Source organism: Amblyomma mixtum, chromosome 4 (genome assembly GCF_055824585.1).
Source record: "Amblyomma mixtum isolate Tamu chromosome 4, ASM5582458v1, whole genome shotgun sequence".
Lineage (NCBI taxonomy): Eukaryota > Metazoa > Arthropoda > Arachnida > Ixodida > Ixodidae > Amblyomma > Amblyomma mixtum.
In genome coordinates, this window is record NC_143015.1 from 10,670,469 (window position 1) to 10,694,554 (window position 24,086).

At 48.8% G+C, this 24,086-nt stretch overlaps 2 protein-coding genes and 1 pseudogene across 7 annotated transcripts in view; 2 read left to right on the forward strand and 1 right to left on the reverse strand.

Annotated features, from left to right (window-relative positions):
* The first annotated feature begins 3,224 nt into the window (after positions 1–3,224).
* LOC149345679 (uncharacterized) lies at positions 3,225–8,172 on the forward strand (annotated as a pseudogene).
* A 2,048-nt stretch (positions 8,173–10,220) lies between these two features.
* On the reverse strand, positions 10,221–19,824 carry LOC149345680 (histone H3.3A). Of its 3 annotated transcripts, none has more exons than XM_089586180.1 (3): positions 19,671–19,824; positions 17,307–17,616; positions 10,221–11,875 (listed from the first exon to the last, which is right to left on the reverse strand). In XM_089586180.1, the coding sequence occupies exons 2-3, from the start codon at positions 17,586–17,588 to the stop codon at positions 11,747–11,749; spliced, it is 411 nt and encodes a 136-aa protein (XP_089442306.1). In that variant the 5' UTR covers positions 17,589–17,616; positions 19,671–19,824; the 3' UTR covers positions 10,221–11,746. The 3 variants fall into 3 exon arrangements, with proteins under 3 accessions (XP_089442306.1, XP_089442305.1, XP_089442307.1); XM_089586179.1 differs by lacking the exon at positions 19,671–19,824 and adding an exon at positions 18,948–19,103; XM_089586181.1 differs by lacking the exon at positions 19,671–19,824 and adding an exon at positions 18,690–18,831.
* A 198-nt stretch (positions 19,825–20,022) lies between these two features.
* LOC149345681 (uncharacterized) overlaps positions 20,023–24,086 on the forward strand; it is a 77,930-nt gene continuing 73,866 nt past the window's right edge. The window contains exon 1 of one of the 4 annotated variants that reach the window (XM_089586175.1): positions 20,023–20,132. The gene's annotated coding sequence lies outside the window, so the exon portion shown is untranslated. The other 3 variants (XM_089586177.1, XM_089586178.1, XM_089586176.1) reach the window with 3 other exon arrangements.

Genomic DNA, 24,086 nt, shown 5'->3' on the forward strand with positions numbered 1-24,086 from the left:
CACAGAACATTGCTACCTTCGAATGGCGTTCTCAACGGGAATCCATGCGCCGCGATAACATATTTCTTTCTCCGGAGTCTGTTGGAATAGGCCCTGTTCACTTATCCGTGCATCAGGTTCTTTCTCGTTTTTTTTTTCTTTTTCAAATCGGCAAACCACCCTTTTTTAGTATCTGGCATCTCAGTGCTCATTTGCCTTTCCTGTGCACACTGACTGGACACACTCGTGAGAGGCCTTTATGCGGATTCCTCAAGGAAGTTGCTGGCACCTTCAATTTCCTCACTGTGTGGTTTTCTTTAGACTACCTGTATAGCCTCTCCGGAAGGCAGATGACTCAGGCACTTACAGAGTATTTGTTTCCTGTGCCGTTGTATCGGCGCGGAACGCCACGCCGGAGCGCGTTAGGACACGCCGGGACGGCGGCCTGAGGAAAGACACACGGACGCAGGTCGAGGTTGAGAAAGCCACGGTTTATTCGTTGTTGTTGTTGCGACTGAGAGATGGATGACAAGGAAAGTGCACGGACCTGTCGACTGGCTCAAGCCGAGCCACCACCGCTGCCACGTGCAGATAGAAGACAGTCAAAAGATCAGAGGAAAGAAAAAAGAAGCGCGTCAAAGTACAAGCGTGAACCCCTGTTTGTTATGGAGCGACGCGCTCTGCGCCTTTGCTTAGGTCTGCCTAAATCAGTAGCTAATGCTGTGTTGTACTTGGAGGCGCGGATACCTGATCTCAATTCTCGGTTTGAGCTTATCACTGTGCGGACATTTTTAAGGTCTTCGGAGCCTGTTCCTGGATTGGCTAACCCTATATTCACAACGAACCCAACTCTGTTCTTTGGTACTCCCTGGCCTCGGTATAAGCTCCCTCAGGTGGTGTTCACTAACTCCCTGCTGTCAAATATTTCTGTATCAATGAGATCTTTAGTACTAGTCACCAACAGGCGGGCTGACACGGCAGTCTTCTTTGACAACACCCTCCCAAGGAATGCTAAGAACCTGCCCGCCAATATGTTAAATGGGCGCATAGAGGAGTACCTAGACAATTTTCCTAACCATATTGCCGTCTATTGGAGCTACTCATTTCGGGCCCCTGACTCTACCCCTATTTTTGTAGCTTAGTTTCTGGCCATTGAGTTGGCCTTAATAAGGATTCCCTGCAGTATCACTCGGGTTATTATACTCTCAGACAACCTTTCTGTTGTGGCAGCGCTCGAAACCTCGAGTGATACTCCTATGAGCCGTTCCCTTCAATTTTTTATTCCTCCACATGTTACAGAAGTACGCTTTCACTGGGTCCCTGGGCACTGTGGCATTGTTTCTAATGAGAGGGCTGATTTTTTAGCAAACTCTGCCCTTGATGGTCCTATTGTCCCTTTCGTCCCAAATACTGTTTACTTGACTCTAGCACGCTTTCAGCGATTCCAGCGTTTCCACACCTTGAGCCATGAGCCTCTCCTCGCTGCAGCGGATTTTCAACACCTGGCATTTCCTTGGAGTGTGCGGATGTGCAGTTCGAGGCAATGTGAGGTGTCCATGACCCTTTTGCGCTGCAGGATACCGCGGCTAAATCTTTATTTATGCCGATCGGGGCTTTCGATATCCAACCTTTGTGAGTCTTGTGGCGAAATTGAGTTTTCCTCTCCTGCCGGCGGCTCGCTGCTCTCCGTAGAATTTACTTGGAGATCCCCCTCGCTCGGCTTGGGCTTCCTCTATCTATTCCGATTCTCTTATCCTTCGGGGCAAGCGCCAAGGGATATGCCCTGAAACCAGTGTTCGATTCTATTCACGATTATATAATTTCATCTGGTAGATTCCTCTGCTAGAATGTGAATTGACAACTTTTCTTTCTCCGTATTTTTGTTTTGTACAAATTCTAGCTCTACGTCCCAAAATTTTAAATTTACTCCATTCCCTGTACATGAGTGCGTTTGTATCCGCTATGCACCCTGGCCAATCCCCCGCCGTGGGCATGTGCCATTTAGCCTGAGGACATCATCATTATCATCGTCGCAGCAACAACCGCGTCCGCTGGCTGAAAAAACAGATAAGCGGCCGTAGGGAGCGCAGCGCCTTAAACAGGGCCGCTAATACAGCGCCCCCTGAGGTGATCTGTATTCTCCAAACCGAAACCACTCCGCAACAGGAACCTTTTCTGGAGTTCGGTTTGGTTTACTGAGGTTTAACGTTCCAAAGCAACTCAGGCTATGAGGGACGCCGTAGTGAAGGGCTCCGGAAATCTCGACCACCTGGGGTTCTTTAACGTGCACCAGCTGGCATCGCACAGTACACGGGCCTCTAGAATTTAGCCTTCATCGAAATTCAGCCACCGCGGCCGGGATCGAACCGGCGTCTTTCGGGTCAGCAGTCGAGCGCCGTAACCACCGAGTCACCGCGGCGAGCTTCACGCCAGTGTTTTAAAGCGTGTAAGGCAAAAGTGCATTTCTTCTGCTGCAAAAACATTCTTCTTCAAACTGCACACATCTACGCTGCCTGTGAAGGCATGGCTTCATGCTAAGGAGATGTTTGCACCATGGACCATTGCCGCCTGTGCAGTAGACCAGAGACAACTGACCATTTTTAAAGGGGCCCAGAAACACAATCTTAGTTAACTGTTTTGCCTGTTGATTGCATACAGTGAGTTATAATGGTGCTATTAGCGTCGGTAATACCACGTATATTCCGTTTTTTAATATTTTAATGTCCTCCCAAAAACAACTTCATGGCTCTGATGGTGTCGCCACACAGTGGCGGGTTTTTAGCAGCGGATATGACATCGCCTGGCGCGAGCTTGATGATCGGACAAACAGTAAATATACTGCAAATTGTGTGAATAAATAGAGACACATTTTGTCACCTGTCTGCGTTTTATATTAGATCAACAAAAACAACTTGTTTGTCTTAGATAAAATCCCTGCAAAGCAAGTAAAATAAAAATACACCACCAGGGGCGCTCTGGCATGGAAACAAGCGGCAAGCGCAGTAAGGGGCGAGCAGCAGCGTCGCCGCCCAGCACCTCGGTGCAAGAAGCAAAGAAGCTTCAGAATCGGTTTTCTGAACCTTCACGGCGCTCGACGAGAACAAAAGTGGGCGGAACTGTACAGCGCGCTTCGCACAGAGGAAATATCCGTATACGCGGTGGCCGAAACCCACCTCCGCGACCTCGAGGAGCCTCCCATCGACCCGAGCTGGTGTTGGGCGGGCAAGAACAGATTGGATGAAAGCCGGAAAGGTGGAGGTGTGGGAGTGATGTGGCGCCGTGAGTTGGAGTGGCAGGCGCAAGAGTGCAGTGATCGTGTGGGGCATGACGATGGATGCAGTAACCACTTATGGGTGGCAGGTGATCTTCTCGGGGTCCCCACAGCGCTATGCGTGGTATATTTTTCCGTCCGCAGCAGTCGTCCCGACAATAACCATGGTTTAGTGGAGTGCGTGTGCAGAGACGCCCGCCTGGTTGCAATTGACAGGGAGGTGATCATTCTTGGGGACTTCAACGGCCACCTCTCCGAGCTTGACAGATACACTGACGCTAACGGTGACCTCCTCATCCGGCTGGCGGATCATCTCCAGCTCAACATCGCCAATTTGGACCCGAGATGCGACGGCCAGTATTCGTGGTGCGCCAGAAACAGTGCAACATGTATTGACTGTGCGCTGCTATCCCCTCGTTTTTCTGAGCCTTCTGCAGCACCTCGACATTGATGAAGAAGGCCTGGTTAGCATGGGCAGCGACCATAATCGCCTGCGTCTGGACTTCAGCCGTAAACAACGTCGGAAGACTCGACCGCGACGGTCGAAAGCTCTCTACCTTCCGGTAAGACAGATGGAGGTCGTCGCCAAGGAATTTGAAGAGAGCCAGAGGCGGATCGGAGCCTCTACATACGACGACTACATGGAAGCCGTGCGTTCGATAATGCGCTCACACGTGGTCCACAAGGGACATGGGCAAGCCTACAAGAAGCCATGGTGGGACAGGCAGGTGGCAGAGGCATGGCAAGCGCGCAGGGACGCGAACCGCGCCCACCGCAGGGCGGTGAAAGATAAGGACCCTGAGGCAGCAGCAGCGACATGGGACAGGTACCTGCAGCGCAAACATGAAATGCAGTCATTGGTGCAGGCAAAGCTGGCGGCCGCAAATATCAAGCAAATGCAAGAACTGCGGGCAGAGGGCAAGTCGGCAGCTCAGAGATTCTGGCGGTATGTCAACTCACTGGACAGGAAAAGGGAGGGGCCAGTTGAAATGGTGGATAGTGCTACAGGACTGCCCATCACCGACCTGCAATAGCACGTCACTGACTACTTGTCAGCCCTGTATGGGCCACCAGCCCACACGCGTGAGCACAAGCTTGAGAAGACATCGTGCTCAGCTCCACCCCAGGACCAACCGGACATCACATGGGAGGTCGCACTGCCAGGCATGAATCGGGCACTGGGTCGCATCAGCGCTTGCACAGCCACGGGACCCGATGGAATACCAGCTCGCCTACTAAAACTACTCGGTCCAAACTCGAGGGAACAGCTTGCCGATTTGTTTACCACCATTATCAACGGCGGGACATACCCGAGGACTGGCACAATGGCAGGGTGGTGCTCCTGCTGAAGCAAGGCGGCAATGCTGCCCATATCGGCGACTACCGGGCACTGACGGTCACCAGCGTGGTGTACCGAGTTTTCATGCAAGTGTTGAAAGCCTGGATCAGCGGATGGGCTGAATCAGCGCACGTCTTAACGGAGCTGCAGAATGGGTTTCGTCCGGGCAGGAGGCTAGAAGACAACCTCTTCGTACTCACCAGCTGTATAGACATCGCCAGGAAGGAGGGCAGGAGTCTCATCTGCTGCTTTCTGGATGTCGAAAAGGCATATGACAACGTTCCGCACGAAGCTCTCTTCCACCGCCTTGGTACTCTGGGGGTGGCACCTCCACTCCTCGGTACGATAAAGAGGTTGTACCGGGAAGCGTATTCGCCAACTGCAGCCTGTACAGCCACAAGGCTTGAAACCACGGTGAATTGATCACGGTGACTGAAGATTGTCACTACGCCTTACCTAAAAGGGATAATAAATCCTCTTAAACGGCGTTATATGCCACTAAGCATCACGATTTGCGACCTAAAAGGGAAATAATTGAAAAAAATGAAATTAAAAAAAAAAAATAAAACTACAGTACAGAGAGCGGAGTCGAACGGCCGACCTTCCATACGCAAAACGAGCCTCTAATCCACTGCGCCATAGCAGCGATGTCAAGCTGTCGTTCTGAATGAATATTTATAACCAGCCTTAATGTGGCTGCTACCTGCCGGTGGGCGGCGCTGTCATCGCTGGCTGTACCGGCTGCATTTGGCGAACACGCTACCGGGAAAATGCAGTCACAGCCTTATTTGGCAATGTGCAATCGGAGCGGGTCTGCGTGCGCAAAGGGCTTAGGCAGGGATGCCCATTGTCTCCCCTTCTCTACCTGCTGTATGTGTGCGGACTGGAAAAGGCACTTCTGCAGGCAAACCTGGGATTCGGCCTTAAGTACAGCACCAGAAGAATTGACAACTCCAGCCGACTGCCGGGTCTTGCCTTTGCTGATGACATAGTAATTATGGGAGAAACACCACAGGATGTACAGAAAATGCTAGACGTTTGTGCCGTGGAACTGCGAAGCCTTGGACTCAAGTTCAACCAACGAAAATGCATGGTTGTTCAGCTGGCGGGCGAGGCGACTGATCAGCTGTTGCTGACGTTGAACGAAGAGCCCCTGACAGTCGACACATCGTACAAATACCTGGGCATAAATTTGTGCGCTGAGACTGACATGTTCAGGCTGCACGAGGCCAAGGTCCGTCAGTCTGCACTCCGAGCGCAATGCATCCTCAGACGTCGGTGCCTGTGGGGGTGCCATCAGTACACTATGGTCCGCGACCTCTGGAAGCTCGCGCACGTACCAGGACTCACGTTCGCCAACGCGGTGGTCTGCCTCCCATCAGCCACCAGGAATTGGCTAGAGCGCAGACAGACGGAGGTCGGCCGCACTGCAGTCGGTTGTCATGGACGGGTGGCCAATGCAGCCATCCAAGGCGACCTTGGATGGTCTAGTTTTGAGGCAAGGGAGGCATGTAGCAAGCTAGAGTACCGCGGTCGACTCCAGTTCATGAGCCGCGACCGATGGGCTAGGCGAGTCTGAATACCTCGCTGCGACATGCCTACGCACTACATGGGTGAAGCGCCTCCACTGGATAGAAGGCAAGTATGGCCTTTTCCAGACACCCATAAATGCCGAATCAGCAACGGCGTGGAAACAGGAGGCAAGGAGACGGGTCCAAGAACTGAGAATAAGCAGTGGCTACAGACGCTCGCTGAAAAACCGACACTGGCTGTGTACCGCCAGTGCAAAGACAGCATCGGACCCGAAAAGATCTTTGACAACGGCCTGGGTAACACACTGCTGTTTGAGGCTCGGGCCGGAGCGCTGTGGACACTGGTGTACCGCCGTCGCTTCGGTGCAACATCAGAAGCACAGGCAGCACTATGCCGAGCGTGTGGCGATGCGGAGGAGACCATCGAGCACCTGGTGATGTCGTGCCAGAGACTCCATCCGATGCCGACAGAGGGCACCACATTCCCTCAGGCGCTAGGCTTTCACGATCCTGCGGTGGACGACGAGGGAGACAACTCCAAGCACAAGAGCGAGGGTGTGCTGCGAACCAAGCGTCGACTGACTCTTTGGTGGCGCACTGTGTCTAACCGCGCTAAACCGCAGAGTCGGATGTGAACGCGGTCGATGAGCGAACTCCTTGCTTTGAACTTTGCGGTTTTTTTTGTTTTCTCCTTTCTTGTGCGCTTTCATCTCGTTTTTTTTGTTTTTTGGTCTGGGTGCTCACTTTAGTGGTGCCCGCCCGTTACAAAGTGTACGGCCTCAAGTATCTACCTAACGCTGCCAGTCTCAGCAAGAACGAGTTACAGAGAGCAGGCAACCATGGAGTACAAACTTCCGCGACGTGCCCTGGCTGGCTGTTTTGATTGGTTGCGCCAGGTGCCGTCATTGGGAGAGTGAAATAGGAGTGGGAAGCCCCGCCAAAATCGAGTTGAGGGCAGCGTTTTGTTTGCTTGTATTTTGAAATTTCTTCACTGAATAACCCCCGTTCCTGTGCATCGATTCCTGTAATTCTGTTTAAGTCAGCATCAGTGTGACAAAGAACCCACCTAAAGTATAGCCGGTATTCCCCCAGGCAGTGTTTCGCAGCCCCTTTAAGGCATGCCTCATACTGTCGTGACCAAGACGTGTTAGCAAATGTGTCCGCGTTTCGGATGCATGCCTTATATGGGCATATGCCAATCGATACTTAATCGGGTGCAATCGAGACATCGGTACATGATATAAATTTCATGATTATATCATTGCACTTAATGACTAATTGGTAATTAGTAGTAAAGAAGTGGCATGTGGGACTGCACTGCACCTATACCTTAACCACACGAATTAATCAGTGTACTAGTTAAGGTCACGTTAACTATCACTAACCATACATTAACGAGTATCACGAAATGTGCAAGTCATGCTTAACTATCATTAACCATCATTAATAGATAGACGTTTCGTAGACATTGTGTCGAATATTCTAGAGAATGCCAGATCTTTACTCCATATGAACAATATCCTAACTGTTTCAAAGCTCATCAAATTTCATTTGGGTATATCGTTCTTCAGGATCAACAACCAATTACCAACAGTTGTTTTTTTCTTACACACCAATTCCAACACTACACGGTTTGCTTCTAACAATTTCCTCTTACCAAAAGTTCGTACTAACTATGGCAAGCAGACTGTTCAGTATTCATCGATTGCACTATGGAACACCTTACCTCTGAATACTAAGAACTAGCGTGCAGTGTTTAAACAGACCTTAAAGCACCTTAATATGAACTACCAACTCGCTCAACAGGAAGTTTTAATGAACGTTAAAGCAATTCTTGATAGCAGACAGTTCACCATTTTTTTTTCTTTGGAGTTTGTTCTTTGTCTACAAATGCATGTATTGTGTCTTAATTCGGTATCATCTTTCATTCTTAAAATGCCGCGCATAGTTTACTTAACTCAATGTTATTATGAACAGGAGGTCCCCTTTCAGTCATTCGACTATGGGACCTCCTTCTGTACATCATTGTATATTGTTCAAATTACCGACTAATAAAAATTCTTGATTCATGTGGCCTCTATAGTACCGCAGTCAAGAATGTAGACAGATAAAAAGAGGCAAGCGTCATACATGTATCGAAATCAAGCACCCATGCCAGGTGCACCCGTTGAACTGCCAGCAAAACGAGCGACAAACAAGGCCTCCAGTACTGGTGCTGCCACTAGTGACAACTGTTGGATCACCTCTCTTCCACCGTGCACGGCAACATGACAATTGTGAAGAAGTCATGGCTGAGCACTTTTCGCTAAAAAGCAAACAACCAATGCCTACTAACTTTTCAGCACTTAAATTTGCTGTGCTGCAAAAACTTTTCTGAAAGGCTTTTGGTAGCCACTAGACAGTCAGGTCTGACCTCTTCTTCAGTCCCTTGTGATACCAATGAATGTAGCTTTACTCTATTGAGAAACGAATGCATTAAGAGAAATTTTTTCAAACATACAACCAGTAAAAGACTGCTCGTAGAGGAGACAAAATTGTTGCCTTTCACCTATGCTATGGGTTGTGCTAAAGCAGTTAGCTATGTCTGCATGGTGAAAGAGCTGCAAATGACTTTGTATGCATAGACGTCAATAAAGCAAATCCCATTCAGTATTCCATCACTTCTGATGATTTGAACAAAAATCTCGGGTCCCTTGAAGTTCGAATCAGAGTCTACTGTATTCCAGTGTCTAATCCAACATCTGATTGTCTATAGGGCTTCAGTTAAAGGATGCCACTTCACAGCCTCCGACAAGAATTTTTTTAAAGGAGCCGTTTATCTGTAGTGAAAATTTGAATTCCTGCTTCTTCGCGCCTTTAGGCTGGTTCACATGCAAGAGACTGAGCGAGTGCAGTGAAAATTTCGAACTTGTTGGAACCTCGCCGCTCACAGCAGCGACAACTCGGAACACGTTTTCCTGCCGCAGTGGCAGGATTCGCTAGTATTTCCCCTTGCATGTGAAACAGGCTTTTCTCTCACTCCTCTAGTCACTTTGAATGCTGAAATGCCTGCGTTCCTCCGCTGCATGTGGGAATTCCCCAGAGGGTGGAGCTTCCAACTGCAGCTATGTCATTTGAGCGGAATGCAGTGGCCGCAACTGGCAAAGGACAGGGTTCGAGACATGGGAGAGGCCTGTGCCCTGCAGGGGCGTAGTCGGGCTGTTGATGATGACAGTTTGCATGCTGAACCAATGACAGCCCTCCATTGCCGACGTAAAGAGTGCTGCATGATGCAGTGCACATGGATTCGGGCAAAAGCCTGCCACTGTGAGGTGTGAAGTACGAATTGCTGAACACATTGCAAATGACTGGCTTGCTTTTCAGGTCTCGTATGCAGCAAGAGCACTCTGTGGCCTGCAACTCTTGACAACTATATCTAATTTACTTCACAAAGCAGATGATCACAGCTTGGCACAGCGTAGAACATCTAGACTAAAATTTGTTATCATGGTAATTTGAACATATCAACAGAAGCATACCTCCAGGGACCATTTCATCACTCTTCGAGAACCACTTCAACCCATAAGCCATATTAATGCTCATAAATATTCTTTTCCATCGGCTATATCTAGCTCGAACAAACTACCCCAGGCTGCTGGCAACTATTCATAGAGCACATCAATAGCATTGATTCACCCATAATGCAACCGTGATAAAGCTATGATGCTGACTTTCATTTCACATTTTTTGTAACTATATTTGTTTCCGTGCCTAACCAGCTATTTTTGTTTCCCTGAATTGGCATCATTACCACCACGATGCCGCTGATGATGAATTCTTATTTTGTATTACATATGTACCTAACCTGTTCCCCTGCACTGTCTCCTTTGTATCCACTCCTGCACAGGCCCGAGAAGGGCCTGCAGTATTTGTAAATAAATGCAATCGTGTTAGTATAGCCAACCTCAAGCACCCTTATCGGGGACCGCTCTAGCACCTGTGCCAATGGCGTGAATGCAGAGCTATTCAGATCCAGCCACTGCACTCCAACATCGCCACTGTGTGCTGCTCCAACAGGAGGGATGACCCATGGCTGTCAATGAATGAATGACGCACCCAATGCATTGGAATGTGATGCACTTTATTCCAATCGTTTTTTTCCGCCATTTATGGTGAAGACCAGACTTTTGAGAAACGCTACGACCCGTCGCTTTACGAAACTACTGCTACATGCAAGAAGGTGTGTGTCTGTATGGTGGTGACGTGATAATATACATGCAACACACTCATTAAAAACACTGAACCACAGTGGGTGTTAGCCCCCTCTTGGTGGCTCGCTTGTACACCACGGTGAGAGACATCAGCACAGGGAGCGGGAGCCCGACAGAAAAAAAAAATAACCCTGCAAAGGCTCTGCTATGCAGCACCATGATCCAACAAAGGAGGTTAAAGTGAATCAGCAAAAAACCGAAGAAACGTACGAAGCTGCTTTGCGTCGCAATGTGGCAGTGGTAGACAAAAAGTTCTTGAATGAGGCAATGTCCGTGCTCGCACAGGTTTGAAGCATCCTTGTGCACACAAACTGTTCCTAGTGCAAATGCACACAACTGAGCCTACGTCACAAGGTGGAAGTGAGCACCATGCTAAGCTTGACCTGCTGCTGACACAGCCTCCTCACAGAGGCATGCTTTGGATCGCCTACAACACTGTGCACAAGGAAGCCTCCAACCAACCCCATTTTTGTCCCCAAAATCACAAGAATCTGCCCCAACCCAGGCAGGCGGGAAAATAAAACCTTCCGAACAACCTGCAACTCTTAAGTACGTGTTCCATGCATGTCTTGCGAAGGAGGGGGGGGGAGAGAGAGATGAGGGTGCAAGCACAAGTTATGTGCCTAAGAAGCCTTCAAGGCATAGCATCCCTAGGTTCCTCAAGTCTTTTCTCCGCCGCACCCCCCCACCTTTCCACCGACGACTGGTTGTGCCCAGGACATGAGCAGTTGCCCCATGGGCGATGGAAGCTGCTTAGCACATGGCAGACCAGGGTTTGCACCATGCGCAATACCAGTCAATGCAAAAACACTTCACAACGATGCGACCAATGAAATGGAGAAGAGTAAATAAAAAAACCAGATGCTTTACTGAAGGTTGTTGCTGGACTGCTGGCGGCAGCCAATCTCTGAAAAGAAAAGAGGCAGAGAAGTCTTGCTAAGATGACAAAAGAAAGAAAAAAGCCCGTTACTCCCCTGATAAAAAAAAGTCACTGCACAGGACACCAAAGATGGCTGGGCACACAGGAAAACAGTCCACGTGCACTGCCATGCTGGATTTTAACGGCCGTGGTTGATCTCGCATGGTGTGTGTCTGTGAAACTGTCCTTGCTTGGCCGAGGGCGGCGGAACACCTCCAAATGACCAGAGGGGACAACGTGTTGGTGGGCACACGGGTCGAAGGGGCATGGATCTTCACACACACCACACACATACACACCACCAAGAAGATTCGAGCGCAGCAGGACAGGCAGTGGCCATTTTCCTCGACGGGGGGCAGGAGGGCTGGACAACGAGACGGAGAGCGCGCAATGAAAATGAGAGAGGACGACGAGCGGGACGAAGAGAGAGGAGTGTGTGTCCTTGGTGAGCGTCTTCTAGGCGCGCTCCCCACGGATCCGTCTGGCCAGCTGGATATCCTTTGGCATGATGGTCACCCGCTTGGCGTGGATGGCACACAGGTTGGTGTCCTCAAACAGTCCAACCAGGTATGCCTCACTGGCTTCCTGCAAGGGGGGGGAAGCAAAAACACACGACACTGTACTCCGCTGCACACATACCGGATGCAGCGAAGCAAAATATTCAGGGGGGCACTTGGTTGACCCAAAGTGCAGTGAGGCGAAAGCCTCAAGCGCGGTGTTGCTGCTTGTGTCCACTCATGTGTGGTCGAGATATTAAGCTTCGCCTCCAAGAGTGGAACGCGACAGCGTCTTGCAACGCTGCCAGGGAGTCCACAAAACTATCGCCCATTTGACTACGCCTTGCTCGTCTGTAAATTGGTTTTTGAGGAAAGGAAATGTATCTCTCATATCTCGGTGGACACCTGAACCTTGCTGTAACTGGAAGGGAGGAAGATGGGAGTGAATGAAGACACCATATTAGCTAGACACGCCTTTGTTCATTCCAAACCATCGAGCTGGCATGGCGGAGTGGTTAGCGTGATCGTGTCGCACTCCGGAGACCCTGGTTCGATTTGCCAACTCGACCAATTTCCTACTCTGTTTTATTTATCTGGTCCTACTAGAAAGGTTAATTAGGCTAAATGGTTAACTAAACTCAGTCCCACTTACTTGGTGCATCACTATACCATCCATTTAATTGGTCACATGGTTACTAGCCAAAGTACAAGTCACGCACTGTGACATCACGACCATTTCGACCAATATGAAACACGGACACATTTCCTAACACGTCTTGGCGAGTGTGAAAAAAAATGCAGGTGTGCAGACACTTCTTTAGCAGCCAGGGACAGTGTGCCACCAGGAATAAACAAATTGAGAGGGGGCAGTTAACTCGCTCGCCACCGCACCACAGGCCAACGTTCACAAACGAACGATTCAAAGTGCACGCGCAAAAAGCTCACTCCGGAGAGTCATGGACGTGCTTTGCCATTTAGTTTGTGTGCTGAACAACTGTTCTTTTGAACAACAAAGATCAAATATGTGCAGCACCTGTCAAGTTCACCTCTGCTTCACATCTTCACCCCTCATTGCTTTCCACAGTGGCACCACAGTCATGACCCCTGACTTGACTGGTCATGGAAAGTGCAATAATTTTACCTCATAGCTGAAACTGGGAAGAAGGAGAGCTATAAACATGAACAGTTTGTACATTCCAATTTTCCACCAATCAAGTTCTGACTTGGTGCAGCGCGTAATTTGTTTTTGCTGCATACCTTTTAGTTTTTGGCGTATTGAAAAAATAAATGTTCAAGTACCGTTGCACACACACGACTCTGCTGTTTGTGTCATTCAGAAGTGCAACTAATAAGCTACAATTTCATGCATTGCAATATGTGCTGGGTTTGTTACTTCTCGTGAAAAAAAAATTTCCTTCAGCACACTCCAAATCGTCCAACTTTCTGTCTTAGTGAAAGATGTAAGCTCCACCTCAAAGGTAGGAACAGAGGTAATGCCAACGTATGCAGAACCAGTCATTCTCTACTTGACATTCATAGCTCGCTGGCTTCCTCTTAGAACCCATGCTGCAGCTGTTAAGAGATGTGGCACTGCCCCGAGATGGCAAATACTGCGACGCCTTGTGCAACCCAGGATGCTCTTCCCAAGCAACACCTCGCAACCAATCACTGAACACGCCAATCAAGCAGCAACACAAAATGGACAAACAGAACTCCAAAGCTAAGAATGAAGGAGCTACAGGCAAGGGATGGGGCCCAGCAAAACGACAATGTGGAAACAGAGGAGACAAAAAAATGAGGAAGGAGAGAATGGAAGGAAATTCGGTGCTGGGAGGAGTGTACATACAGACCAGATTCTTTTACCCCTGCACGCCGGCTGTGGGCGTGCTACTCTGGACACCAGTTGCCATCTGCCGGCGCGTACAGCCAGATGGACCGCTGGCTGCACCGCCGCGAAGGCGCTGCGCGTAGAACGCGTTTGCTTCTGTCATTGTTGCGCTCCATCACCCAATGTACGAGGGTGTGGGTATTGTGTGACAACTCCCATTGTCCCTCTACCAGAAAGTACTACTGCGCTTATCTTTCGAGCACTTAGTCGTTAATGTGACATCCAAGGGTAGTGACCAGGTAGGGTACGGATCAGAAATCAGTACTTGTAAGCAGATTTCCGTGCTGGCGTGTCGTTTGTTGCAGTCTTTTACGTGTGCTACCATCTATGATAATCTTATGCATTGGAATGTAGATTCATTGATTTGTCTCAATGATGTAACTGGAACAGCGAGCTGCAGACTGAAGGTTGTCCAGATGGAGCACGCGTTTTCGATCACCAGTACGTGTTCGGCATCCTTGCGCGGAGTTTGTTCTTGTTCCCATTAAACACATGTTGTGTACAGGACGTTAGCAATGTTAGCACACAAGTGCTGCCAATTTCACTTGCTCTTTCCGCTCGCATACCTGAAGGATGGGGGGGGGGAGTAAAGGGTTTACCGAGTGGTATCTTTCTGCTGTTTGTATCTGCATTAATGATAGCAAAATATAGACGAATTTCTTTTCTTTGCGATGGAACACCAAGACGGTAGCCATATAAGCTCGAGCTAAGCACCGGAGCAAGTAATGTAACATCAATTTTATCCGTTTAATGCAAACACTTCCTGCAACACTACTGCATGGCTTAAGTATGTAGCGCCCAAAGAACGGCAGTTAATCGCGGCTATAGGGAAGCGTGGCCACGGAGCTGCAGCAGCCCCGCAGCCGCTGAAGGAATGCCAGCACCACGGCAGACAGCGGCTCTGGATTCTGGTCGGTATTATATGGCATGAAAAGCACTCATTTATCAGATACCCCGTGTGGCAGTTCATTGGTTTTCGAGGCTAGAACAGGGGTTTTGAGAATGAAAACCCACAGGTCCAAATTTGAAGTGGATGGAGTACACGCACCGCCTGTTGAATTGAAACAGACCAAAGAGCACCAAGTCCCCAGGTACACAGATACAGAGGGTGTGCTGGGGAGGACGAACGAATGGATGAAAGAAGCGAGGGAGATTTGGGCAGAAAAAGATCAAATTAGACAGGGGAAAAAACAAATTTACTGGAGAAATGAGACTAGCTGGTGCACGCTGTTGCTGGATACAAAGGGTGAAGCCATTATCATCCATCCAATACAACTGCCACCCGCCACAGTGGGCAATTAGCTCGCATGACCTTGTTGGGCCTTTGGATTGTACATGAGGGCCATGCCTTTAAAGGGGCAGACATTAAAAAAGTCAACCTGCCACCTGGGCTGATCTTTTGCCCATGGCCAACGACGACCTCTACACGACTCAAGCTCCTTGACGTGATCACGTTGAAGCTGCACTTCATTAAGCTCATGGCATTGAATAAGCATGCATGTGAAGCATCTGTAGCTCACCACAAGGAATGCACTATTACTTGTTTGCAGATGCAGATAGTGCCAACAAGAGCAGTAGCTATTTTCACACTGTTGTACCTATGTATGGAACAGCATGGAGCAGCTCCAAAACACCCACAAAAAGTGCACGAATGCATGACACCTGTAGTGGCAACAGTTTATGTGCACTAGATGTGTTGGTCAGAGCTCGAATGAATGTAGCACCCAAGTGCAGTACTGTCTGCCTTTTCCTGGAGCCACTTTGTTTTTCTGCTGGCTCCGCATATCAAGGTAGGGCGTTGCATTAACTGCTACTCCAAAGCAATGCAGGGATCACTGCTCCTGTCGACGCCAAGCCAAGCATGCTCCCAACAATGAACAATCAGTGCAGTACTGGCTGCGTATGGCCAAATAATAGCACTGTCCGCATGCTCACTGAAGTTACATTAGCAGTGCCCTGAACCAAATGCGACCACTGCAAGTCGAATGTTTGCAGCCCCAGGTAGCCCACCTTCACGCATCTAAAGGAACATGCTCAGGGCATCAGAACAAAAGTGGTACAGAACAGAACACCGGTGAGCAAGCTGGGAAGCGCCAACAGGAGTTCCGCCCATCTGGCTTCGTCTTGGTCGAATTGTGCGACAGGGGCCCCTCCTTGCTGCATTCGCTCGACAAGCTGTTTAGCCTAAGCTGCTTCATCATTGCCACTTTAATCTTAGAACTCATCAGCCGTTCCCGAAACTCCTGGCCCGTCAAAATGTGGACGCACGCTGCTGAGACGACGAAGCCATGTGGATGTAGAAAAATGCGCTTCATCCATTAATGTACCCTGCAAATTCTGTGTGCGTTTATGTGGCCTCAACCATAGGTGGTGTGACATGCCCGCATTATGTTTGTACATGAGCAGTACCGGGAGTGGAAGGGAGAGGGCTAAAAAGGAGACACGAGTATGTTCGAGAGTAGCAGTGAAATGGTCAACAAAGGGGAGACAAAGATCGACGCAAGAGGTGAAGGGATTGTCAAATGAGACATAAAGGGAAGGACGAAGTTGAGAGGAATAATTAACAGAGGGGGTAATCAGAGGTTAGGTGGCACAAGCTGCCACCCAATACAAAGGGTAAAAAGGCATCCATCCATCTAGTCGCCAGAATCACTGTAATCAGCAGTTAACACATGTGTGCATCGAATCCACACATCTTGACCACAGGCGCAACAACCAAATGCAGTTCCAGACAGAGTAGACTGCACATTGCCAGATCCCTTTGTGACCCGTGGAACCGATGGTCAGCAAGTCTCCACAGAAATCCTGCCTGCTTCTTCTTCATAGATTTCAGGCAGGTTATCCAACTACTGCCATTAGCTGGCCTGTCTGCACTGAACTTGCTGCCACGAGACACGGCTGCACAAGGTGAAAAGCAAGCCTTCGCAGCTGGACTGGACCTCGCTCGCCGTTCATTTCTTTACAGCACGAATACCGCAGCCCGAGAGGCAAGTCTTTCAGCTAAACTAGAGCCGAAGCAATCCACTCCCCTGTGCATGGTCACATGGTACAGACAAAAGAAATCCCCTCCATAGGCGGATACACTGGGCTTGAAATTCCTGGCTTTTCGTCAGCCACTGTCCACACACTCAACTGGAGCATGTTCAGAGGTGCGCATTATGTATCATTCTGCTTTCGGAGGAAAGATTCAGTACCTCCTTTGTACCGTGAAGCCAACTTGCCACTCCTCTCTGGTCGACAAAAACAAGAACTGTCTCTTTTAAAACGTATCATGAACAAAACTGTTGGGATTGATCAACAATGTTATATAAAGGAGTGCAGATCTAATAAACACTCTATATGTCAAAGAATTCCATGCTGCTAAAGACTGCTTTAAATATTCCTTCTTTCCGCTGACCGCACACGACTGGAATCGGCCACCTGACGACGTGGTGTCAGTGGAATCTCGTGATGAGTTTTAGTCTTTGCTTTATGATCATTGTTGTAGTACTTAGCAAGCATCATTTGTTACGGGTTTGTCTGTGCCAGTTTCTCTCGGTATTTCTGTCCCTATGCATGTAATGTTTCCACTCCTACCTTAGCCCTGGAAAGAACTGGTAGCATGTACTAAATAGGTAAAATAAACACTCACCTGGAGGGCGCCGATGGCGGCGCTCTGGAAACGGAGGTCCGTCTTGAAGTCCTGGGCGATCTCACGCACCAGGCGCTGGAATGGCAGCTTGCGGATGAGCAACTCGGTCGACTTCTGGTAGCGACGGATCTCACGCAGGGCCACGGTACCCGGTCGGTAACGGTGGGGCTTCTTGACGCCGCCCGTCGACGGGGCGCTCTTGCGCGCCGCCTTGGTGGCCAGCTGCTTGCGGGGGGCCTTGCCTCCGGTCGACTTACGGGCGGTCTGCTTGGTACGGGCCATGGCTGGTCGTCGGCAGGAGTGGCGTCACCTGCGCACGCCAAAACACCTTTACCCACGGTCCAGCACGTGCTCAGACCCGGCAGTTGTGCATGTATTACTCATACTTCAAAGCACGCAGACTTCATGTAGACTTATGGGCTCAAAGGCGTCTGAATCTTGCCTGCACTTCAGTACGAGCCTCAAGGAAACCGGTGCAGTACTGACAAAAAAAGGGGTTCATTAGAATCAAGGCGGAAAGCTGGGCTAGTTGGTGTCTCACCGTTAATTAGAAGACTAGTGCATAAAACTAGGGCAAAGACATAGAAAGAGAAAGGACGAGCGCTAAACGTGAACGGAAGATTTACTACGACAAACAGGCACATACAAACACTTCGGTGTCACATGCGTACACTAGGTTAAAACGAGCACAAACTGATCAAAATGTGGCAAACTGGTTCGGAGACACATTTCTTCTTTTCTGGTCAGGGCAAGTGATGTCGTGCTGACAAAGCTATCACCTTCCCTGTTAATGTGATAAGCCTCGCAAATCTCACGGTCATTAGGCATGGCACGCTGAACTAAGTACCAAACGAGAACTACCGGACGGACATCGACCAGTACGTTTTCTGAACACATGCACGAACTAGGGCGACTGAAGACAGCGTCCCAATGCGGGCAAACCCATCACGACACGTGCTTGCAGGCATCAACCGCGCAGCTTTATCCGCTCCCCGAGAGTGCGGTGTCGAAAGCTGTCCCGAAAGGGGGCTCGGACGCGGGCGCCAATCGACGCGCGGCTGATTCCCGCCAACTGAACGGGCGCCCCTTTCCAAACCGAGTGCAAGACTTCACAGTGTGGTCGTATGGGCAGCGCAGAGACCCGAGCTGACAGCAACAGCACACGTGTGCGCAAAATCTTAACCGCCCGCCTTCCGGGAGCGGACGCAATCTGGTCGGCGGCGATGGTGGGGGTCGTTAGGCTTAGCGGAGCCGCCGCCAGCGCAGAGACGACCCGCCAACAGCACGAAATTGACCCCTTCAGGGCTGAACAGCGGAAATAAAACGCGGGCACAGGCGCCAACCGGGCGGTTCTCGGGGTGATGTGCGAAGCCAACAACTCACGGCGACAGCGGTTGAGAGCTTGGGCCGACGCCGGACACCGCACAACGCGAAAGCGATGAACGCGCTAAAAGAAGCTTTGTTTCAAAATGGCTGCCCCGGGTATTTCGAGAGAGCGGCAACACAATGAGCGCGGCACGACGCGGACAGGGGCAGACGTGGCAGCCTCGCAAACGACTCGGTTTTGCCTAGCGCTAAACTACGCCTGAATGAAGACGTCGGAAAGACAGGCGGAGGTTTACACAGAAACTGGCCACAAACCTGATGCCAAAAATGCGAAGCACTTTCACGTCGAGACTTGCTGCAGCACGAAACACAACACAACAAGCAGGCGTGCGGAGACCACGAAACGGACAGTTGCAAAGATGGGGGGAGTGAGAAAACTACCAAAAAAGAAACACAAAGCAAACAGCAGCATGACACAGATACGACGTCATCGCCTCCGAAAATTACTACTGGCCGAATCTGACGTCACGTCTCTTTCTATTGGCTCCGACAAGCTCTCTTCCCATTGGCCATTTCTTTGGCGGCAGGGGATGGTGATTGGTCCTGCCAGGAGCCTTCTGGATGTCGAAAATGGTCGCGTTTTGTAAAGCCCAGTACAGGTTCTAGGCGTTTCTCTGGCACTGAACTAAGTTTCGCCGTTGAAACGCGCTTCACACATATTACATCTCACTAAGAACTGTTCCTCCAAATAAAAACCTCGCCAATAACCGTTACAATAATGCGACGAACTTGTTTTCACCTACTTCCGCAAACACTCATCTGAAAGCCCGCCGGTTTTAACCTGACAGGAGGAGTAAATCGCACATTTTGCCAGACTCACGCCCTAACTGAACGCAGAGCATCGTTATTTATAACTGCTGTAGCCAGTGTTCCCCGTGCAAGCATTTTTAGGGCAGAATAAGCGTCTAAGCACAAACTTTCAGCTCAAGGTAGTACATTTGCAAAGGCAGATACGACACAACAACTAGTTCGACTCACCTTAACTGGAACGTGCCCTGAAAAATATCCAAGCTTGGAAAGCAACTAGAAATTCAGTCCAACGTTGCCGTAACTGATATTCGAGGGCAGCTACTTCGACGACAACGCGACCGCACACTACAATGAACCGGGTAAACTAGGTCAAATCGACTCTCGCGCCATCTGGGATAAGCGTACCTTTATATCCTTAATCGAAGTTAATGAACTCCAATAAGTAACGCTTGAGGGAATTTTTAAAAATAATACACGTTTTATCTGCATTTATTTTTATTTTATGGGTACATTAGAGGGACTAAAGACGGCTCAGCGACGGCGGCGCACATGCGGCGCAGCTTCTGGTGGGACGGTGCGGGCCTTGCCCTTCGGGCTTCGGTCGCTGCAGGCGCAGCGCTGCAGTTGCTTCGGTTTTGAACGCAAGAGGTGAGGGAGTAGGCGCAAGTTCGAATGCGCTGCCAAGGCAACGTGAGTAAACAGGGTTTGCCGTGGCCGTTAACGGAGTTATCGCGCGATGCGATATCTCTTGCGTAACATCGCTGCGCGCGTCAAAACCGTTGCATTCAAGCGGTGACTCCGTGCCTGCGTATTTGCTGCCGTTATCTGGCGTCTAGCGGGAAAGCCACTAAAGGTTTGAATGGTTGTCTTCATCCTTGGAGCGCGAATATTCGACCTTGCAAATCACGTGAGCAAGCTTTGGGGCTTAATTCAGCCTTTTGGACCTCAATTCAGTGCAATGCAAAGGTGCATTTGTTTAACGCAGTGCCTGCAGTTTCGTATGGCATGTGTTCTGGGAACTGCGTGCGCGATTGCTGTCGCCTTTCCCGACCTCGCTAGCTTCCGCCCTCGCCAATCTTCCGAGATGGGACAAAAACTGTTTCGAACCACAAGCCGGTCATGGTTCGTACTGGCATCGTGTTCGATTCCTTCGCGCAGCAGTTGGCCAGACCAGCGGTTCATGCTTCTTACATTACCTCAGTGGCGTTTCCTTGGGACGCTCATGGACCGTGTTTTGCGCAAAATTTTGAAAACGTGCGTGCGTGACTACGCCTGTAACGGGTTCGCCAGCGCCGCGTCCTGCTAAATCGAAACCTTTCGCCCAGGTCCGCATGGTTATTGGTTTTAGTTTGGCCGGTGTGCAAACTCCACCCGGCGTATGCGCTGTCTTAAAAAACGACACAGCCACTAATTACCGAATATAACAAGGTACCCATGTGGGCTAGTTGGTGTTCATCAGACATAGCTTCACCGGCGAAAGTACGAGACACCAGGAGAAGAACACAGGACAGTGAGTTGTTAGTCCAGCGTTGTCCTGTGTTCTTCTTCTCCTGGTGTCTCGTACGTTCGCTGGTGAAGCTCTGTCTAATTATGGAATAGATGCGTTGTCACAATGCACGGTTGGAGTTCGACCAGCGTGATAAGTCTGCGTCGCAATACGGCGCCGGAAACTAATGTGCCTTGTGTAAGTGGGGGAAAAAAAGACCCACTTCCTGGGCTTAAATCTGTCAAAATGCGTTGCACAGCAACAGTCATTACTGAACAGATTCAGAACAGCTGCGAGTACGAGGAAATACTTTTTACAGCTGCGGTGGTCAGCATTGCTGGCTGTACATACATGTGACTGTTGATGTCACCTCACCCGCATTTGTGCGGAGCGCTTTGGCAGCATTGGAAAGTGCAAAAGATGTTGCCTGAAAGCCATTGTTGTAACTGGACAGTGTCTGCTGCTGTGGATTGCAGATCTTTTCTGCCTGGCTTTGCCCATCTAGGCAGGGCATCTCATGCCTTGGATGTGGTATTCATTTGGGACCGCTTGCTATGTGTTGCTGATCATCGGCTTATTTGAGACGGTGCTAGCAGACAAACAGAGGAACAACCAGTTTGTGGTAGTTGGGGCACCCATCTTGTTATTTGCTTGCTTGTTTTAGTAAAACGAGCTTTTGGGAAAGTTGGTTACTTTGCTTCCACATAACTGCAGCGTAAAAAGAGACGAGCACAAAGGAAGAAAACACCTACGACACGGACAAACGCTGCACTCACAACTGATTTTATTTCGCCAGCAATGGGAAATATAAAGGTTCCGCCGCGAATGTGCGCGCACGAAAGTACACGTGTACTTTCGTGTACGTGAAAGTACACGATTCTAGGCAAAAGCAAAGATCAAACTGCACGTGAACTGCTGGAAGCTTACCACATAAAGAAAAGGCGATTTTTGCGTAAGTGATACTTCTACTCATTTTTATAAAGCAGAATGTGACCCTTTCCCTGCCACACGATAAGATGTGCCTCACAGTGTGATAAGGTTTCTTTTGTTGATGGTGGCACGTGTACTTTCCTGCGTGCGCATTCGCGGCGGAATCTTTATATTTCCCATTGCTGGCAAAATAAAATCAGTTGTGAGTAAAAGCAACGTTTGTCCGTGTCGTAAGTGTTTCCTCCTTTGTGCTCGTCATTTTTTACGCTGCAGTTGTGTGGAAGCTTCTGTTTGTGTTCGTAGTGACTCTCTCTGGTAACCAGACTTGCCCAGCTCGCTACTCTGCTCTGAGTAAAAAGAATGAAAGATGGAAAACAGGCCATGCAAAGTGCTAAAGATGTGCCCACCAAATCGTAGCCAGTCCCTAGGGCATGTCAATTGCTGCAACAGCTAACAAATGGGACGGCCTATGGGAATGCTTGTTTGTATCACATTGTATCAAGCATTGTATGTATCACATCTAATGATGCATTTTTCCATGCACTGCAATAATTTTTCTACCTCTAATGAAGTCTGTACCCCCCTGCTGTATTGCCCTGCGGGGCGATGCAGGTAACTAATCAATAAAAAAATAAATAACCGTAGAGCAATTAGAGGCTGCAATGTGAGAGGGATGGGGCACATTAATTCCTACAGGTTGAGTGCATCTTTAGCCACTTCCTTAATAAGGCCTGTGGTCAAACTCTCTCTCGAGGCACAGAGGTCATGGACTGTCGCACCCAGTGATTCAAGGTTTAAAGGCTTACGAGTGGCACATTTTAATTGCGTGTTCTCTATTTGCAATCATGCGCACATCAGTGAACATGTGTAGCCATGTGAAATTCGTTCGTGCGCAGTAAATGACAAAATTTTTTTTTCTCTCGCGTTGTTTATGATGCACAAGACTGAATTCAGGTCACGTGAGGTATGCAAAATCTTGAGCATGGTAGCTGATTTCTTCATTTAAATTCACGCCAACTCTTGCAGAACTTTACGCAAAGCTACAGTTACAAAAAGTGGACAAATTGACAAGTAGCAATTATATCGAAGTTCTTGTGTCCCTCATGGGTACCTCAACTTGTTTCATATGTGAAAGTGATTGTTTAGCTGTTTGAACCAAAATCAAAGCAATGTGAAGAAAAAAGAGTCAGTTATAAATTATAATTGGGGGTGTAGGCAAATGCCATGTGTTGATTCATGTATGGGTCTTTCCACTCCAAACGTCCCAGACGTTGCACTTGAGCATCTCAGATTTATTTTTAAAAAATTCATGGAAACATCGCAGTGTCTTTGATCTAAGCCAAAAATATTTGTGCCAAAAAAAATTTCTTTGTGAGGTGAACTCAGTTTGAATGTTTCGAAAAGACGTGAAACCAGGCACCGCTCAAAATTAAAAATTGGAATTTTTAGAAAACACTACAAAATTTTTTAATGACACTTGCACAGATCCGAGCTTTTTCTTATTTATTTTATTTATTCAATACTGCCAGCCGCCTTTTGGGCGGCCAAGGCAGGAGTGGAGATGCAATTGCACAGTGCTTTGTCCATAGCAAACAACGAAAAAAAGGAAAAAAAAAGAAGGCCTGCAGGTAGGCAGCAAAATTTGTGTTGAACAACTCAAATAACACACGAGTAACAAACACTTTACATTAAGATACAAAACAGCACACGACAAGGGCAGCACTCCAGAATCGAACCAAATACCCTAACTTGACCGGCTGGGGTTGGTTGCAGATAAAAATGTTTCGGCTGACGATAAGGTGACCACCTCGCGAGGTAATGCATTCCAATCAGATATCCTTCTTGGAAAGAACGACAGCTTGTGTGCAGTGGTTCTGCATTTGGGAACTACAATTGTTTTATCGTGTTTGTGCCGAGTTTGTCGTGTTCTGTTATACTTTTGATATGATTGGCATCATGTATTTTTGGACAGTGTGAATATTTTTTAAAAGTTAAGTGAAATGAAAAAATTTTATTACTCTGACATTTAAAAAAACATGAATTTCGTCTCAGAAATTAAAAAAAATGTCCATCTTGCTTCCCTAGTTGTCTGTTACCTATAAAAAATGTTGCAGCTGATGAAACTGAACATGTCGAAGTGAAATACAATGCTAAAGTTGCAGGAAAGTGCATTTTGAACCATGAGCACCTGTTTATTTCACCCTGAGATGGCCCAAATAAAAATACAA